This window comes from Neodiprion fabricii, chromosome 4 (assembly GCF_021155785.1).
Source record: "Neodiprion fabricii isolate iyNeoFabr1 chromosome 4, iyNeoFabr1.1, whole genome shotgun sequence".
Lineage (NCBI taxonomy): Eukaryota > Metazoa > Arthropoda > Insecta > Hymenoptera > Diprionidae > Neodiprion > Neodiprion fabricii.
Genome location: NC_060242.1, coordinates 6,104,653 through 6,126,195, shown reverse-complemented (window position 1 = coordinate 6,126,195; position 21,543 = coordinate 6,104,653). Strand labels below are relative to the sequence as shown.

Here is a 21,543-nt window from a genome sequence, read left to right as displayed (position 1 = left end):
ACAAACAAGGAAAACTTCTAGTCGAGGTCAAAACTTCGAATGGTCAGACGATTGAAGGGTTAAGATGTCGAATTTTGGAAAAAAAAAGAAAAAAAAACAACGCGACAATCTGTTGCAGAGATTTTGAAAATTTGGAAAATTTTAAATTTGAAATTTCGAATGCTCAGAAATCTAAAGTTTTGACTTCACTGTGTTTCGAATTTCTACAATTTCGAAATCGATGATAAAATGGATTTTTCGCATTTTCGAAGATCCGATATTACGAAAGCATTATTTTGCAATCCTTCGACATTTTTACCTCCCCCCCCCCAATAACTAAGATCTTACATATATTTTGCAGGTTCAGAATCGTATTAAATTGCGTTCGATTTGCAGTATCGTCTGAATATATAATTTACTCGATCATTGTAATACGGTGTACCCGATATTTCCGAAAATCCTGCTAAATTGCAAATTGACGATTTTTTAAATCGAAAACAGAATCGTCAAAAACCGGAAAAGACAATGAAAATGATGAAAAATCTGTACTTATAAGGATAAATTATGTTTCTAGATAAAGAAATGATAATTTGTTCCAGTCGTGTATAAAAAACTTGACAAAAAAAAAAATTGTATTCCATAACTATCCGATAAATTTTTTTTTTTTGTTTTTCCGTTTTTACTCTCGTTCCGAACGTGTTCATCGAAACGAACATATCCGTAATATATTAAATTTCAACACGAACCGTTGTTAATAAAATTTCTTTGTTACGTAACAGAGATTCGTTAGAATCATGGAACAAGTTTATATTACAAATATTCGTTAATTGAATTTCGTACAGAAGTATTAATTCAGTAAATTGGAATCACGGATCTGTATAATTCGTTTCGAACTAGTTTGGAGAGAAAGAAAGAAAGAAAAAGAAAAAGAAAAAGAAATCCACGTCTCTCATCCTCCGGAAGATATGACGGAGAAGGAATATCCGACGAATCAATTGAAAGCGCAGAAGATTCGGTACGTTTAAAATCATAGATATACTTTTGCATACGGGAGGGTGCTTAAGCGATTGGGAATTGGTATCCTGGAAGTGTTGGAAGCAACGAATCGAGGAGTGGCGAAGCTCTCCTCACCGCGAAGCTCCGAGTCAAGGTTAAGCCCGCCTTTAATTCCGGTACGAACCATCCTAAAATACCAAGGTAACCGACCAACCGGGCGCCGCCCTGACAAACTTATTCGAAATCAAGAAGCAACGGCTAAGCCAACTCCGCGTCTGCAATGCGCGTATACATCCACACGCAAACAAATATATACTATCCGACTCCTGCCTGCCGCGGAATCGAGTTAAAATTACATTCCCTGGCTGATCTCTCTCTCTTTCTCTCTCTCTCTCTCTCTCTCTCTGTCTTTTTGCCGCAAGCTCGTCGTTCGCGATACGAAGCACAGCTTTGTGCTTGCGCCAAACGATTTTTTTTTCTTTTTTTTCTTTTTGTTTTTTGTCAACTTTTGCAAACCGGTGACTGAATTAAAAAATATTTTCATTTACGTGTGTGCGTGTGTGTGGCTGTGTCTGCGTGTATGTACACGCACAGTCACGCACGGCGAATACAATGTCGAGGGAAAAGTGCTTTCTGATGGAATTTTTGCGGAACGAAAAAAAAAAAAAAAAATTGGCCCAAGTGCCATTTTTTGAAAAAAAAAACGGCGGTTAGGCCGAAACAGTTTTTTTAATTCTCCTCCTCAATCGTTTCAGAGTTTGATCTGTTTCTTACAGTCGAATTTCACTCTAAAGATTTCTACGTCTCTGTAACAAGTGCTTCGTTTCATCGTTTCAATTGGTTCGTTCAGTTCTTTCCTAATTTTATAGAAAAAAAAAGAGAAAAAAAAAAAGAAATGGTACTTACCGCCTTTTTTTTTTTTTGGCTTGGGTGACATTTTTTGAAAAACGGCACTCGCGGCCATTCTTAATCCTCCGCTTCAATTGTTTCAAAGTTCGTGTTCCGCTTCTAGCCAAATTTCACCCTGCCCAAAGCTTTCCACGCCTTCGTTTCATCGTTTTACTCGGTTCGTTCGGTCTGTTTGTTTCTAATTTTGTAAGGAAAGTAAATTAGAAAAAAAATATGGCACTTGCATCCTTTTTAGGCCTAGGTGCCATTTTAGTATTTTTTTTTTTTTTGTTCAAATTTCGAAAATGGCACTTACCGTTTCACATGTCCTCAACGATACGAATTTCGATCCGAAGATTTTTCTTCGAAGCGACAAAGAGCAGCGATTTCTTTCGTTCCAACGCCCCAGAAGTTTTTCTAAATTTCAATGGACTAGATTAGCCCCCCCCCTTCCCCGACGCGTGTAACCACACGTGATAAGTACAGGCACGATGTTTCGAATCGGCGTCGCGACGACGGTTTGCAAGGCGTCTAGTCGTCAAGGTGCCGACGCTACGCCGCCGTAAGACGAGGGGTGCTTGATGATGGTGGTGGTGGTGGTGGTGGTGGGCAACAGTCGTGCAACAGGTGTACCTTGTGCCTTTCCATTCTATCTCCCTCCTCTCCACTTTGCGTTTCATTCGAACATGTGCGGTGTGTGTTGTTCGGTGCCTTACCCTATAAGGTTACCTGCTGCACTGTACGACTACCGCTGTCTCACTACGTATTTCAGTATGTACTTATACTTACACGCATACGTTCCGTACGTGACTAATGTATTGTTATATTTTTTTTTTTTTTTTTTATTTATTCTCCGCACGTTACAAACCCTCGTTTTGCGCAACTATCGCTTTGTTTTCTTTATTTTATTTTTATTTTTTTCTGCCTTTTTTATTTTCTCATTTGTTTCTCAAGAAAAAAACTTTTCCATAAATGGGAAAGGGGAAAATTAGCGCCGCTACCCAAGGGGAAATTGATAGCGAAAATTAGTAACGATATACGACAAGTGAAATTTAAAGAAATTTAATATTCACATATTTAATACAGTTTTCAAATATAGTTGTAAAATTTTATGATTACCTTGCAATGTTTTATTAAATCTGTTTCTTTAGTTTGTACTCTCTCTCTCTCTCAATATATATATACATATATATATATATATGTATATACATTTTCAAGTTATTTTTTGTTTGTTCTTAAAGTAAACAAAAACGATCGCATCCTTCATAGTTACAAAATTGATATTGCATTTCTTACACCGAATCACGTATCTTTCGGTTACGGTGTAAAGAAATAAAAATAGTGTCAAACATATAATGTACCCGAGTTGCGAAAATTTCCTCCTCGATAAATTGGAATTGTTTATTTATTTATTTATTTATTTGATTTTTTTTTACTTATTTTTTCTATCCAAAAACACGATTCTACCCTATTAAATTTACAAACGTATCGAAGAAACGTTTCGCTTATCTGTCAAACGTTGCTACTTATCATATCCTATAATATTTTTGCGTTATTCGTAATACGTAGCTGGCATTATGCATTATCGTGTATATCATACGAATATATGCGAAGAAGTTTTGGCCGAGGGTGATGAGAGCGATGGGAGGGGGGGACGGGGAGGGGAAGGGGAGGGTTTGGAAATACGAAGCCTGTCAGAGGGAAAAGAAGGTGGTCTACAGCTGCTGCAGCTTAACATGCTCGTTCGTTCTAGTCGTTGATCGGGGCGAGAAAAAGGCCGCAGCTCAGCGGCGGAATGTTCTGCAGTTGAAAAAACGCAACCAGGCACGTGCCGTAATATATGTTATTTTTTCTTAAATCCCCCCTCCCTCCGCCCTTCTTAATCTCGTTCGGGAAAAGGTAGGGAAAAATTTTTGTTGGAACATTTTTTTTTTTTTTTTTTCTTCAATGTACAAAGTATGTATCAGGTAGGTTCATTTTTTTTAACTTTTTCTTTTTTTTTCTCTCAACCTGCCATTCGAAAAGTTTGCGACAAATAGTGAAGAAAAAAGAGAAACAACCGAAAACATTGACGTAAAACCTGGAGGAGGTTAAAAAACATATTTAAGTGGTTGGGACCAATTATTGTAATATTTTATTTTCTTTGTTTTATAGTTTGTATTCTGTCAAATGATTCGGAATGCGATGTATCGTCGAAAGTAGGTAGGGGAGAGAAAAAAAAAAAAAAAAACTAACGACTAAGAGAAGCAAAATTATCAAATTTAGATGTGCATTTTTCATTTTTTACATACACACGTTTGAGTTGTGTTCAATTTGGGAATAATTATAGTTGGTTGTCGATGCGTCGACAAAAGAAACGAAAAATTATGTTATCGCGACCGATCTTTATATTTCTCGTGACCTTGCGGCTCACCCCTCGATCTTCGATCCCGAACAAGGGTTTCGGTTTGGTCAAGGATCACGATGGTCGTAATGACGGTTCTCATGTTTCTTAAGATCGAGGAAAAAGAAGGTTTAAAAATCGTCAAGAAGCCTGGCTGCGTTTGATCGTTTAACGCCGACGAATAGCCGAATAACTCGCAGGATTGGGAATAAAAAGTGAAGCATTTTGTTTTTCAATATCTTCTTTTTTTTCCGTCATACATGAATTCCTGGTACGTTTAGTTTTTCGTTTCTTTCTCTTCTTCTTTTTTTTTTCTTCTTCGTTTTCTTATCCTCGTATATTCTTAATTAATACACGTGTGTTTACATGAGGTATTACACGCGAAACTGCACCATCGGTAATTTTTTTTTTTTAATTTTTGAGCGTGCCGTAGAGTGTACAATAAAAATTTTAAAAAAATCATCTTTTAACGAGTTTCGGATTTTTTTGACCACGGGTTTGACTTTTACTGCTCACATAAAACACAAAAAGCCTCTATTTTCGAATAAATATCCAAAATCGATTTATTCTGAATCGTTTTCGCGAATTGACTTCTTTGAAGAACAAAAATTTTTCGACCAATATGAATTGGTTCAGGTGATGCAGTATAAAAAAAACAAGCATAAATTGAAACGTAAGAAAAAAACGTACCTATGAAACATAAATTCGTACCTTTGAAATTCAATATTCAATTGGATTTTTTTCACTTTTCAATTACTCGTTTCTCTCAAACCAATAATTTCCTCACTTTAATTTTTGTCTAAAAATTTTCGTTTTTCACCACAGAAAAATCGGACTATTGATTCGAAAATTCGGTTTCCGCGTTTCTGGTAGTAATGAAAATCAAACCCGTGGTCTAAATAAATCTAAAACTCAGTCGAACATGACATTTTTTTCTTTGTAAACTGTACACCGTAATTAAAAATTAATAAAATCGCCGACGACGAAGGTCAGACGTGTAGATCGTAGGTTTGCGGTAGAATGCCTCATATATATATATATATATGTCGCAGGGCAAAGCGATCTCAACTTCAGGCACGCAAATGGTCTAATTACGAATATTTATGCAAATATATGTGAAGCGCGCGATCGGTGAAACGGCGATCAGAGGTCGTCGCGGGGTCAATAATTTACATCTGCATCTGCATTTCGATTGATTATTATCCGTTTCGTTCTGTTTAAAAGAAAAAAAAAAAAAAGAAAAAAAAAATTCCTCTTTTTTTTCCCTCAGATCGTTTTTCCACGACTTTTACCCGAGTTGTTTTTTCTCTCTCTTTTTCCTTGATTCATGCGTGTATATATGTATATATATCTGCATAAATTACATTTAATCGAAATGCCGCTGCACGATTTCATACGCGGTTTGCGGTGTCGCAGAAGTTTTTCATTTATTCATTCGATCGTTGATTCGAAGTGTTTGTTCGGAGAAAGAAAAAAAGAAACTAGTTCAATTAATTCCTTCCGATGAAACTTTGTGAGAAAAACCGTTTGACGCGCTTTCAACACTGTTGAAATCATTCTTAGAAGTCGGATTGTGAATAATGAAACTTTGTTACACCTACTCTCAATCATTTCGAATTACACGTCGAAAGAAAAGAAATGAAAAGAAGCGAGAGAAGAGAGAAAAAAAAAACAACAATAATTCGAAGTTTGTCGTACTGAATATAATATCTGTAATAGATGAAATCTTCGAGTATCGTTTATGCGTTATCTTGTCTTAGTTTTTTTTATTCATTTATTTATTTATTTTTTCTGCCGATCGTCGACCACCGAAAAACAATAAATCACGCACAGCAGGCTTTAAGCGCTAAATCGATCAATTGTTTAATTCTCATTCCGTTATACGCGTACCTTAGGCTCGTGCGATGCCGTTGTTGTATAATAACAATAAGAAACTTAAACTCACCTGCGACGCATCGAACCCTACGCACATTTAATCCACGTATGTACGACGCGTCGTTATAACACGAATATAAACTTCGGGTAGCTGACCTACGCGTGACAAAATTTAGATTCCTTGACGGTAGTTGCTTAGACGTATAATGTTTATTCCTCTATACGTACGATTTATACATACATCGAGGCACGTGAAACGATAGATCCGATAGCATTGTGTATTAAATAACATACCAGAGAAACAAGGGAATCGAGTCGTTGACGTTCGTTTAAGGAAAAAAAGGAAAACTACGAACGAAACTTAAATTGAAATTGAAAAAAAAAAAATATATATATATACACACATATCCTTCTTCTTTCAAACTACACTTCAGATACGCTGGGTCGAAGAGTTGTGTTAAAAAAAAAAAAAAATTGCGACCGCGTTTTTCGTTTTATATTTCATAAAAAAAAAAAAAATAATAATTGCAAAACCGATCCGAGACATCGACGTAGAATCTTGATCAAGACGTCACGGAACGCCCAGTATATACGCGAGTGGCCTGTCATTGCTCAGGCCAATATAGCTTAAATTTAGTCACACCGGTAAGAGTCTCATACGACTCGTGTGTGCGTGCATTAACGCACGCATGGACGAAGCTCGCGGTCGCGAAACACCTGCGATTAACAGCTTCGTATTATACTTATTAAAACGCAACCGCGAGCATATGTTATAATCTGCCAAGAGATATCATATAATATACGTATAATTATCGTAACGCGGATGAATTTAACCATCGAGTTTAATTATGCAAGCGTATACAATAATAATAATAATAATAATATAATATTTAATAATAGTAATAATAGTAACAGGAATAGTAGTAATAATTGCGAAATACGAAGAGAAAAATGGTAATACGGGTGAAATTGAAAGTTGAAATATATATTATACAGAATTAAAATAAAAATATGGTTGGGGAATATTTCGATCTCATTTTTTTCTTTATATATTACAATTATACTTATTATATTTATCTAATCTTCGTCTATTGTCGAATTTTCGCGGATCTTGCATCTTTGACGTGCGTGTGTTATCTTTGTACACTGAGAAAAATTTCATTTGTTGTAGTAACTAGACAAATTGAGTAAAACATGTATCGTTAAAAAAACTGTTTGAATATCGGTGGAATTGCGAAAAACGAGGTACGCCTAACCATTTTGCGCTATCGTCGATCCTTTTTTGGTAACTGCAACGCAAAATCAGTTTGTGAGGATTACTCTACTTTTTTAGTCAAACAAGGCTTTAACGTCAATTTATCGTTGCACGAGCGTTAAATTTTCCGCAACAGTCGCAAGAAAATACAGCAACGGCGATCGTAGTGATGAAGAATAGCAACGGATACCAGAGTTTCCGGTAACGGCTAGAAAACTAGTTTTCATTTTCTACCAGGAACTATATTTTTCGATAGTGGTAAAAAGTGAAAACAGTCAAGGACCGAGCGGTAACCGTAACTAGAAAATTTCTTTGAGCGTATGAAAGTTGGTCCCGCGATGTATTTTTCGCCGTATGTAATATAACAAGCACCTGCCGCACCGGACAGTTGCGACCCTCCGGTGGTGCAGGGACGATTGTATCTAGGATACGATCCCCTCGTCCTGACCCTCGACACCTGACGCACCGATCTACCCCCACCCCTACCTCCGACACCAACCAAGAACTGTGTGAAGTGCCCCGAACTCGCCTTCTCACAACGGACGGACATCGCCCTGCCTTTTATTAATTAACGTATTTTATGTGTCGCTTATGGTTTGACGAAAATTGCACACTTGTCGTAGATGAACGTTTTTCTTTCTTTCTTTTCTTTTTTTTCTCTCTTTCTTTCTCCTGTCCAGCATTTAAAACATCCGACGAGAATCATTTTCAAATTGCTTATATTTTGAAAAATTCTCTCTCTCTCTCTCTCTCGACGAATAAAATTGACACGTTTTTATTTTACTAGAGGAGAAATTTGGACACGTGTTGTTAGGTACTGATTATAAAACGAGTCTGTGTGTGTATGTGTGTGTACGTATTTTAGAACGATGAAAAGATAGAACGAGAAAAAAAAGACACTTTGACAATCGGTCAATTTTAATAGCCGAATTGCCACGATTGCATGTGTAAAATAACAATGCAGAATATAATAACTTGGTTAAGTTTACTCGGATCGATGAAAAAATCTACAAGTTCTATTGATCTGTTAATTGAACTGTTGAAACTATTGTTATTATTATTCTTTTTCTTCATCCGGTTGAAAGAACTTTAATCCATAGATCCATGTGTTCACATTCGTAAAGATAAATTTATTCCACTTCACGAACGAACAAAAAGCTGCAGTTTATCACGAATTCAAGCAATTCATCGGTTGGATTGGTAAGAATTTGAGATTGAATTGACGAAAAATGACTCTCATCGAAATTTGGGATCACAGCGATAACGGGTTTTTGTTTCTCTTCGTTACAGACATTCCGGCGCAGGTCCCACCGCTGACGCCTGGTACCAACAAGAAGATGACCGAGGCCTTAAAGGCTTCTTTTGCCTCGTGGGAAAAAGAACAGATCCGTCTCAACATAACTAAAGGTAATCATCCGTTTCCATCGTCCTATCTTAAATTTCAAAAATTGACTTTCTACTATTTTCATCTGAATTTTTGTTTTCAACAAACGACTTTTTCGTAGTAATCTGTTTTTTTATCTGTCAGTATTTTTCACATACTCGTGACGCAGTTTTAATTGTTCGTCGTAAGGGGCGTTCTCCACCAACTCATCGTCAGCCGCTTCTTTGTATTCTTTTTTTTTTTTTTTTGTAATTTTTTTTGTATTATCTTCTCGGATCTGTTCCAGAATTGGTTATATTATTTATACAGTGGTACTACTCGAAGGTACTCAATGTTAATATTTTACATCTTTTAATTTACCCGTTTCGGAAATGGTTCTTTTTTTTTTTTTTGAACTCGTATATCATGGAAGATTGGTGTTGAGAAAAAAAAAAAAAAAAAACAACTTCGATTTAAAAAAAAATTCATATTTTTCCATGAACTTTTTAATGCGATGTATGTTATATTGGCATGGCGTCAAAAGTGTAACATATATATTTCATAAAATAGTTAATCGAAAAACACGACTTATTTGTCTTTAAATATCTTTTGTCCGACTGCAATTTTCCATGATGTACGGATTGAGGAAAAAAAAAAAAAAAATGTCGCTGAGTTGGTGGAGAACGCCTCATAAACGGTTTACATTTTTTCCCATACAAGTGTGTAATCTTGTATCATTCGCACGTTGAAACGAAATGTCTGCAAGAGAAAAAAAAAAAACAAAGAAATACAAAAGACGTATGTAATAACCTTTCGGTATAAAAAAAAAAAAAAAAAAAAAAAATCGATTTCGCTAACCGAAACGTAGAAATAAACGAAGCAGATAAAAAATAAAATTGTTTCGATTTTCGACACTAATTGCAAAGCGAAAAGCCATTAACATTTGTAATCGAAATACGACCGAACAACAGATGCTAAAGTAAATTAAATTTGCACATGTTCACATGTGTTTGTACATAATATATATTACACCGTATATCGTGCATGTGAGTAATATAGGTACATATGTATGTGATGAAATTGCTCGCAGCCTTCGAAAGTTGGATAAAGCCTAAAATCGACGAAGCGAAACTCGAATTTCACAATTCTAGCTCAACAGGCATAATCGCGTGCCTCCTTCTCCGACTTTTTTTTCCTTCTCTCTCTCTCTCTCTCTATCTCGCTCTCCCTCTCTTATACTGCACTATAACCATACGATCATCATCATCGTCCGGAATAACCTCACCTCGTCGTATTGCAGTGATTGCGAATTTGTTTCGTTCGAGGTCTGCAGCCGAGCGGAATCGAGTTAAAACTTCAATTGCGCGCAATTATTCGCGCATTTCGTTTTTACACATTACATCGTTACCTAATCACTGTTTATCATAATTTAAACTCACCACAGACGCTTTCGATATCGAGTATTAACGATTCTCATTGCCAATTATCTTCACGCCGAAACGTCAAAGCGACAATTTTTTGTCGACGGTGAAATATATTATTTTTTTTCTCTCTTTCTCTTCAACGTTGAATCGTTGCGATCACCGTTTCATCAGGCCGAAAATCATTTTATCGACAAAATTTAAGAAAGCCTCAATTCGCAATGAAAATATTCGTAACTTTGACCGTAACTTACGAGACAGGAACAAAAAATAAAATCAATTAAGAAAATTACCATTCGTTTGGAAAACTTGCCCTTGTATCAATTTTCTCCAAAAAAATTGTCCGATTCCAACGAAAACAAAAAAAAAAAAAGAAAACCAAATGATTTCGTAACTTTTTGTCCTTTCAAAAATTTTTGTCTCCTCCCGTCGAAAACGCGTATCAATATTTAACGAGATGATAAAAGTTTGACTACTCATTTAAAACGGGTCATCCTGTATAAATTTTTAATTTTAATGTTTTTTTTTTTCTTTTCTCCTGCACATACACGCAACACGCTTCATCGAACCTCGTTGCGTTACATGTTGGTAATAATAGTTTCGCAACATTCGTAAGATTTGCGTATGCAACATATCGTACCCGTGTAACAAACATCGCGCGTTCGTAAGGACGATGAGGTCAGAGACCAAGTAGCCGAGCGAAGTTGAAGCTGTTGGCTAGTTATCCAGGGTTTAAGGACGGCGGTACCCGGAGGGCGGGAGAGTTGGTGTAGTAGGTACAGCGAGGGCATGTAGACCGGAAGTAACGTCACACCCGCGTGGCTCTGAATGCGCATACCGGATGTGTGGCATCGGCTCTCCATCAGAACCATCAACATCGCATTCACAATTCGTCTATCCGTCCATCCATCCCCCTCTCTTCTCTCGCCCCCCTTTTGTCTTCTACCTCCACGTACCTTCGCAGCCGAGATCGCGTCTCTGTAATTGTCAATCATTACAATCATTCTCTCTGTCTCTCTCTCTCTCTCTCTCTCTCCCCCTCTCGTCCTCATTTTCACCTCTCATTTCGTGCAATTTCGGTGCAATGTACCTTGTGAAGCAGTGTGCACGTCAGACTCTCTCTCTCTTTTTTTTCTACCTCTTCGATTGTTCTCGACATCCTCGGTCATTTGCGATAAAAAGTATATCATGGTTTGTGTAATAAACTGTCGTGAACGATTATTTTTTTTTTATTCACAACAAGCAAACGAAAAGTGGCAGTTTTGCGGGACGCGAGTGGTCAACTTTTTCTCCCTAGGGACGAAAAGAGATCCTCGTCCCAAGGGACGAGAGCGGAGCAAGTCCCGCTAAACTGGTACGCAAAGTTCCATTTTTCATGCACGTGTGATGATGAAAGAAGAAAAAAAAAAAAAGGAAAAAGAGAACAAATATTCCATCCGCGGTTTTCTTTTTTCAATCATTCGCAAATGGTAGCAGTTATCGTTGATGAATATTTCTCGCTAATAACTTGTATTTACAATAATGTAAACTGTATAATACGAGTCTCTTTTATATACTTGAATATTTTTTACGGTTTGATGGATTTACTGTAATAAACTTATTTTCATCAATTATCAAATGAATGGAGAAAGAAAAAAATCAACTCATGTATTATTAAATGAATAAAATGCATAATTGCTTTGACTTGAACACATTTTTTTTGGATTTGAGCTCATCGTCGGCTATTTTCTAAATAAAAACAATTATTTCGTTCGTTATTCCGGACGATATATATAAACATTTTTCCCGACATCGATCGCTTCGTTTTCTTTTTGTTACTTTAAAAAATTTTGCACACGCACATACGTGCGTTCGCGTGTTTTTTTGCCAAAATTCGCATACTCGAAATCGAATCGCATTATATAGCGCGTATAAATTTCGTGGATCTTGAATTCGTTCAAGATGAAGTTTAATTGCGAGTTTTCCAATATCTTGTGGATATGTAATATTCTTCGTCACAGTAAAGCATGCATGTATCTACGTCGTGTATACACATACATATATATATATGTATATATATATATATATATATTATAATAATTTTTGCAAATTAACAATGAGGCGAAATCTATATTAACAATCTTTTATCAAACTATGATTAGTAGAGTGACCATTTTAATTTATTTATAAATATGACTACACATGAGCTGTCATTAATTTTAAAATTCATTCATTCATCATTCATTCATTCCCGGTGTATTTAGTTAAAACGGTGTATATTGTTAAAATCAGTGTATATGGTTAAAAAGGGTGGATATCGTTGAAATTATGATGTATTGTCAATAACGGTTTTTCGTCGAGGCACTATATTTGTTTATTGCACTTTTAATGTTCTCGTTCTATCGTCTCTCTTTTTAAATTTGCTTGGCTTTTCGAGTGTTTTAATTGTTAATTTAACAGGTATGTCCCCGTAGTTTAAATTTCCGTTATTATTTTTAAATGGTCGATTTTCGATCAGTTACTATTTCAGTTCAGAGAGGAACACCTCCACACCTCCTTCCTCCTGGAGAGACGTAGACCAAGCCTTCTTACTTTCAAATTTGTGACCAGGTTCCCCACTCCCTGGGTCTAACCTAATCCACTCGTGCCGTGTTCATCGCGCATTTATATTTGAATCATTACAATATATATATATTGTACCGGCATACGGCCTCCCGGTGATGTGTTGATAAATGCGAACCGTGATCCGTATGATCGTTGATTTACTTATAGCGTTATATACGTATGCAAAAGCCCCCGCATGTTAGGCATAAAGTTTCATCAACGAGGCAATAATTTACACGTCAATGCTATACAGAAGGAAGAGATTTGTTGAAGTATATATATACTGATATTTATTTGACCTTGGACCAAAATGGCGATCAAATATGGCGAAACGAGCGTTTAGATATGTTTCCCTTCCCCCCCTTTTTTGTTATACCCCGCAATTCGAAATATCGTCGGTTGGTTGTAAAAAAAAGAAAATAAAAGAAAAAAAATAGCATCGACGAATAAATGGATGAAATTGTACAAATTTTTAATTCGCGTTGTTTCGTATAACTATAAGACACCGTTTCTCTGATTAAACTCAAAAATATTAAGTACGTAGTAAATTTTTCATTGTTTACATTTTTTTTTTTTTTACGGTAAATACGAAACATCCTTTATCCAAAACACTTCGATATCGACTGAAAAGATTTGCAATTTTTGTTCACCGATTTTCGATAGATGTGAAATATCGTCAGTTTGCGAATTTCTATTCTTCTTTGAATTATCGATCCTCGGTTATGACCATTTTGCGATATCGTTAATAATGCGGCGAACAATTTGTCGAATACTTGAAATATTCAAACGGGAAGGTTTCCACACCGGTGAACCGTTTGGCTTATCTCTATGGCAGCGGCGTTGGCGAGGAAAATGTCGGTTGTTTGCGATACAGGTAAAGTTCTGACAGGTGACTTGCTTCTAAATCAACACAGGCCGCGCTTTCTAGGCGGTTTCTTTCTCAATTCACAAGCCAAATAACTAAAAGAAAATACGAACGAATAATGTAAACGGGGATCTCCTTCTTTTACTATATACTCTACATCCACACCCATACAAACGCAACTTGTTTCTTCTCATTTTTCGCCTCTTTCTACCCCCATCACCCACGTCTCTCATTTTTTCTCACTCTTTGTCTAACTTTATCTAACATTTTCTCGCGTGGACCTCGACGACTCTTGTGTCTTTGTACATAATATTATACGTATGTAACTTACGACGCGTATACGATCATACACGGGGTCGATTCTTATCGCCCACTTCGACTCTCCTAATAACCTTTATTACCTTCGTGCTGTCGCAAACATCGTACCTTATATACGTGGGTATTTGTAGGTGTACATATATGTGGATATATATATATAAGCTAGTTGGAAAAATTCCTGTGAAATCCCGCCGTGGAATACAGGGAGAAACGTATAAATAGGCGCAGGATATATAAAGAACTCTGTTCGATCGATAGGAGGAGAAAACTTCTCTTAATACTTGAGGGGATACCTGGAGTAGGGTGACAAAGATTCCTTTTTGTTTCTTCTTTTTTTCATATATGTATATATATATGTAACATGCATTTTTATATTTTTATATCTCTTCGACATAGCGAAAACGAGAAATTCCTTTCACATGAATATTTCAAACAAGCTGTGGCAGAATTTAAATTCAAATGTGAAATAAAATTCTATGCACGGTACAATATCATTCGAAAATTGTCCAAAAAGTGTTTCGAAAGTAATCAGAAATGTTGGGAGAGAAAAATAAAAAATAAATAAAATAAAAGGCGTCGCAGAAATCTACCAGGTCACCGGACTTTAATGAGAGTGAAGTTAGTAACGTTAACGTGACGAATATCAAGAAGAAAAGAACCATTATTACACCATTTTGGTAATTGCTTTCAACAAAGAGTTGGATTTTCAAAAAAATATGAGTATATTTTATTTGTCATGGGTGATAACTAAATTTCGGACATTTCTAAAAGTGCGATGTAACAATTTTTAGTTTCGGTTACAAAATGGTTAGGCGTACCTCGTTTTTCCTAATTCCAACAATATTCAAAGAGTATTTTTTGACGTTACCTGTTTTACTCAATTTTTCTAGTTACCAACGTTTACTAACCTCATCATCAACCCCCTTAACCACGTATCGATACTCTGGATGTAGGTTACACTCGACTAGCCGTGTGCATACCTCTGATACGTACATATGTAGGTATATATATATATGTATTCACATACGCGATACGTGCGTCGTATACCGCATGTGATTCGAAAACGTTACAGGGCTTCGCATTGTGTATTGTATCCATTATAGCTGTTGAGCATCATCATCGCGAGGCTTTTGGGTCGTGTGGCTCGCGCCAATGGTGAAGTTGTTGGAGAGATGTTGTGTAGAGAAGTTGTGCGTGTATAGAGACGAATGGATAGATAGACAGTCCGGACTAAGCTAGATGGTGTGAAGTGTGAAAAAGAGAGAAAGAAAATAAGTGAAAGAAAGAAAGAAATAAGGAGAGACAAACACGTCTGTAAATCGTGTGTGCACGACGCACTGATCGTGCAGTGTCGTTAAAAGGTTGTAATACCCAAAGCTCATTCGTAAAGAGAGAGCCGTTCACGGCTTATAACCAGAAGAATAAGAAGAATAAGAAGATGAGGAAATAGAAAAAAGGAGGAATAAAGAGGGGCAGAGCACCTCTTAACAATGCTGACAAGGAATAAGTAAGGCAAACATCGACACAATCCTCAAACATCGGTGTCGGCCCCTTTGAACCTAAAGCGTGCGGTGTGACGTTTATACGTCTCCCTCCCCCTCCCACCCCCTCAGCCCCCAGAGACAGACGCCCTTCTGCCCCCCCCCGCGAGACGCGCGCGCCGTCAGTTTGAGCTTCGCACACCGTTTTCTACGTTCTTCTTTCTTGCAGCAGTTCACTCTTATGTGTTTTTTTCTCTCCCCCTCCCCCCCTCCCCTCTATTTCCTTTTTATCAACATCCTCCTATATAAACTGAACTTCGAAGTGTGCGTGTGTGTGTGTACAGCTTTACATGCATACGCATATATACATGTATAAATATATACACGTATAACGGTTGGGCAAACTCCATTCATTCAACTTTCTGGATCTTGGAATACTCGCAGCGGTTTTTCCATCGGTCACCGATGGTTAAATATCGTTTGACAAGATAGTCATTCCTAGATACTTCCCACGAATGTCACTCGCACGTTTTCTTTATTGCATTATTTATTTATTTCATTATTCGTCTGCCGACGTGTCGCGTATAACGTATAAGGTAACGAGGCTGACGACGTCAGTTGACGTTCGTGCAATCGTTCACGTTTCCGGGTAATTGATATTTAGCAATGTTACGAATGGGATTGGCTGAAATTCAGTTAAACGTGATAAAACCAAACACTGCAAGTTCACTGAATATTGTTATCCCCCCGACCCTTGTTTGGCAGCGTTTCGTTACATTAACTTTGCTAACTTCAACCTCATCGTACTTAACCACTCTGCACTACGTTTTACGATTGACGCTTAGTAGAGAGTCCTGGAAAAGTGTAATACCTACTAATCTGTTTACAGGGACAGACACGCGACCGTACGTTGTTATATCTTGTGTCGATGTAATACCTATATATCTGTAGTGATGACATTTGAAAAAAGGAAAAAAAAAAGAAAGAAAGAAAGAAAGAAAGAGAAAAAATAGTCACGAGTACGGAGTGCAATAAAATGAAGCGAAACGATCGAGCGAATTGATATTCTCTCTGTATTTTACTCGATTGTTCATTGGTATAGTCAGACGGGTACTCATCCATAGTCATTGGCACTATACTTATCGGAGTACATAAATATACTGAACTCGGAATTAATATGGACGTGGACGAACTATCATATGCGGTTTTGCAGACACGTTTCGTGGAATGATATGCTCGGATTTATTCCCTGTATTCATATCCTTGGATTCTTATTCCTCTTTGACGTCTCTTTTTTATCACAACTTCTTATTCATTCGTTTTACTGTATTGTTTTTCTTGTCGGTTGATGATAATTACGATTGTGACTAACGGGCGATGATAACTTGTAACAATATATAACGGGACTTTCCTTGCATCTATTTTTAATTCCGTATCGTTATTGCGTGCATGTATGCATGCTGTTGTAGCAATGTTCCAATGAACCTTTAATTTTTATTCTATTCTAGAACGGGAGTCAGTCGTTTTTTCAACTCTTAATCAATTTCTCTCACCACGGTTTTTCATCACGGACAGGACTGTGTACCCTATGGCGTAAAGGGACATGGGCACCACTAGTGTGTGCATATAATAACTCGCTTTGCGTTGCTGGTACGAAACAATGAAGTAAGAGACACGAAAGGAGTGCAAATATGGGCGCGAGCAACGCCAATGGGACATTCCAATGTTTCGCGGTATTGTTTCTACCAAAATGGTTAGATAAATATTTATCGAAATGTGTGTTCACTGCAGAGGTTTGACGTAACTAACCAACGCTGCTCGGTCGTAAAACTCGGTATTACATTATATTATATCGTACACGCGTTGGAAATAATATGTCTATATACGTAACGTATACACGTACGTCAGTTTCTTGTTAAGCATTGAACGTTTGTTGCCCTCGTTGCGATATCGAAACCATTTCCGGGAATAATGCCATCTCTAGGTACAGAAAACGATGAATGAAACATGCTTTTACAACTGTTTGATGTCTTTCACATTTCTCTCTTATTCCCTGTTTCAGATCCCAGGCAATGGTCAGAAACGGCAGTAGCTCACTGGCTCCAGTGGGCAATCAGGGAATTCTCACTGGAGGGTGTAGCGATGCAGCCGTGGCAGCACATGACCGGAAAACTGATATGCGCGATGGGCAAGGAGTCGTTTTTGGCAAGGGCGCCAGCGTTCATGGGCGACATACTGTGGGAACACCTCGAGATACTTCAGAGAGGTGAGTGTTGTGGGCGGAGTCGAAAACTTGCGTGCGAATTTTTTATTTTTTTTTTTACTCCAAACCATGGAACGAAAGGTATACGAAAAAACTAGGAAGACCCATCCCATTATCAAAAAAAAAAAAGAAAGAATAAAAAAGAAAAGTAAACCTGCGAACGCGTTTTTCAAACATGGGAGATAAAAGCTCAACAAAAGCACAATGCAACGTGAATCTGACGGTGTGCTACGCCGGGCTGCAGAATGAACAACTATCGCATAATGCCACACCATTCGGTAACGTGTACTTAGGGCTGCAGCGAAGAGGAAGAAGAAGAAGAAGAAGATGATGTTGATGATGATGATGAATTGGAGAAAAATAGGGGAAAAGTGAATCGGAGATCAGACCCTGCGAGCAATCCACCAGACTTTTCATTCGGGGTATGCGGAGGGTGAAGGGCCAACACGCCCTCGAAAATCCCCCCACCCCCGAACCCCCTTTCCCGCTTTGATGTCCCATAGAAACTCGAACACCGGATATTCGGAAGAGTCTCTTCTCTTCGTGGGTCCAACGATACCTGACGCATAGGGGTCGGGGCCTTACAGATCCGCGTTAACAACCACTGCAGTGTGCAAATCCACTGCCTGCCACTGCTGCACGCGCAATAGACTCGGAATAATATAACGTCTATATAGCTCACAGATGCGGCCGTATAACGACCGGACGAATGTACTCGAATTACAAGGAATCCACTTTGGAAAACGAAAATCAGGTGCAGCGTCGATTCATCCATCTTTCCAGGTACCCTACCTGTTAACGTTCCTCCTCTTCGCCTTGAATCCGTGTTGTGTTGCTTCGGCCAGTCCACGTGCCCCCCATCCCCCAAAAGCAATGCTATTCTAGAGTGAAACTTAGCCTTTTAGTTCACGTCCCTTATAATTGTCATCACCGTTCGATTTCTATACGCGGCATTTCAATGGGGCCCGAGCTCCTTGACCAGGAGTCCGCATGGATTCTTTCCCGATTTCCGGTATATGGATATCTCGTAATCACAATGCTGCAAAGCGGGTCACTATGTTCATGTCATCGTCAAATTTTCATCCAATATTCTCGAGGTGGTCTTCATTGTCTTTCTATTTTAGAAATTTGAAAAAAAAAAGTAAATGGAACGTCGGTACTACGTCTTCGGAATTCGCTAGTGTAGGAGATATTCGGTGCGTTTAACGAGTGTGTGAAAAGGCGGAGAGTAGGGGAGAAGCTGTCTGATGAAGCGGCGCCGTCCTATGTGTATATGTAGACAGGAAGCAGAGGTTCACCCATGATTTAACTTCACCTCCATAAGCAAAGTTCCATGGTTCCTTGTAATCGAGCGTGTCGCACCTGACACTCGATAGTTCGTCATTGTAACGAGAGAGAGAAAGAGAGAGAAAGAGAGAGAGAGAGAGAGAGTAGAGTGTGAATGGGTACAATATTATTTCCCAAACTTTCGAGGGGAATTTTCGGGGCGTTGAAAACGGCTTACCGGCATCGAACGAACGATTTCGAGTAACTGTTCATTTTATTCTCCTATGTATCAGTGAACATGCAACGAACATCCACGCAGGCACGCTTTTTTTTTAAGCCTTGGTACGCGAAACTCTCGCACGGGAACAAAGAGAACGACAACGGCAAAAACAAAGTGGAACAAAAAAGAATATGAGAAAATGAGAAATTGAAAAAAATTTAATGAACTAAAATAGCGATGAAAAAGAAATTCGAAACAATGCAACGGCAAAAACATCAACTGTTCATCCGTTGCTCGGCGACACGCGTTACACATCACTGGCCGTATACCCGACCGATTAAAAGTCTTTCAAACATAATCATTTCGACTTCATTGTCGCTACAAATTCATTACGGTTAATGGAAATTAACGAATTAGCCGTATTTAGAAAAATTTCAGGCTACTCTACAGAAAAAATTGTGTCCGAAGTACCTATTCATGAGCATAACCAAAGGGGTTTGATACGATCGTGGCAAATTCTCTGTTATGTCAAATCCTGCAAAACCAGAGTACGCCTGTTTAATAAGAGACATTTGACATTCCATCATTTCTGTTTCCAAATTAGATCATCTACTGATCGTTAATTATAAAGAGTGAGAGAAAATACAGAGGATGCATGTAATAAAAATTAAAAAAAAAAGAAACCTACCGAATACACAGAGGTATGCATACGTCGACCTGAGGTGAATACAATTTATATATACATGTAGAATGTAAAATTGGGTAAGTGAGCAAAGAGTGTGGATCGGTTTGATTCCGCGAACGGGAGCGGATATTAAGAAACACTTAAGAAACGAACGAACGAACACCAACGTCTCGAGAGGTTGTTTGAGTTCCCACCTATCCGTACGAAAGATCTTGTATATACATACACCTACGTACCCGTGTGTATACCCATTGGTGTATACGATACATGCACAGTACACTGTACACGTATATAAAAGGGAGAGAGAAAAAAAAAAAAAGAAGAATGTATGTACTAAAATACTACATCCTCTGACCTCACCGTCGCCTAATACCGCCGACTCATTCATAGATCTTTGTCTGTTGGCTTTTCTTACTCCCTCCTCTACCGTTCTCTCCTCCCTTTTGCGAGAGATTTCATTTGCGGGTTTTATTTATTTTGTTTTCTCTCTCTATCTCTCTCTCTCCGTGTCGTGTTTAAGCTTCACGGCATACCCTGCGGTGTTAGAGGAAGCGAGGATTTTTTTCTTCTCTTTTTCCATACGCCAGTTTTCACTCGACTCTTGAAATCGTTTGAAAACACAGAGACGACGACGACGACGATGACGATGGTGATGATGATGATGATAAATTTCTTTTTCTTTTCAATTCTTCTTCCAGAAGTTGACACGGAGAAAGCTTCCCTAGAAAATGTACCCGCCAATCTATACGAGAGCGTGTGCGTCCCGGATCTGGGCGAATTCATGGGCTACCAGGGAACACCCAGCATGGCCACACCGGAACACAAGAGCCCGGCAACCCCGGCTACTCCGCCTGGCACTCCTCAGAGTCAGCAGGGTCAAAACCAGAATCAGGGACAGTCCCAACCACCACCGCCGCCACCGCCTTCCGTGATAACGCTGTCCCGGCAGTATCACAACGACGGTAAGACCATCTAAATCTCATTATCTCTTAAGTGATCGACACGGATTACCATTACCGATACGCATGCTTGTACCTCAGTAACACATTTTTGAGTCTTGGTCTCTCGAGGAGTGGAAATCCCTCGTACCGAAAAACCCAGAACGCAAAGTCCGGGGGTCCTCGCAGGTATACAACTAACTCTCTGTAACTAGAACCAAAACTACGTCGTAAGCGCGTTGCCTCACCGACACGCAAGCGTCAGCTCTTCACGCTGGCTTCACATCAGGTACTCGCAAGTTACCTACTAATGACGGGGTCCGTCCGTTGAGTCGGTGTGGGACTTGGTCGTCCGTGTGTAACACGACTGTAACACACGAGAGGCCCCTCGTATAATGGGGTTTGGTGTTTCATATTTACTCTACCCAACTCCGCATTGGAGGATGTGCGAAAGCGTTGAAACCTGCCCGCCGAGTTTCACGTCGTTGCGTCATCCGTGTACAGAAAATCGTTGGGTCCTGTTTCTATTTCCTTTTTTGATAGTTGGACATTTTCAAATATGCGGAAGGACCACCTGGCTCCCAGGTAACAGGTTTCCTCGATCTATCGGTACCGCATATACCGATCATTCGTGAAGCTGCCGCGGGATTCCTACGTGCGAGTATCTGGACTTCCTGTTCGTCGATCAGTGGGGCTTCCGAGTTTCGTTCGAAGTCAAAACGGAACGGTCGAGCCCCTCCGAGGAGGCCGTAGTCACCTCTTAG

The 21,543-nt window shown here is 38.5% G+C and overlaps 1 protein-coding gene across 2 annotated transcripts in view; it reads left to right on the top strand.

Moving 5' to 3' along the window:
* LOC124180281 (protein C-ets-1) overlaps positions 1-21,543 on the top strand; it is a 144,977-nt gene that overhangs the window by 103,210 nt on the left and 20,224 nt on the right. For both annotated transcript variants that reach the window (XM_046565596.1, XM_046565597.1), the window contains 3 exons: positions 8,667-8,783; positions 17,470-17,673; positions 20,540-20,803. In XM_046565596.1, coding sequence (XP_046421552.1) covers positions 8,667-8,783; positions 17,470-17,673; positions 20,540-20,803 — 585 coding nt within the window. The remainder of the gene's footprint in view (positions 1-8,666; positions 8,784-17,469; positions 17,674-20,539; positions 20,804-21,543) is intronic.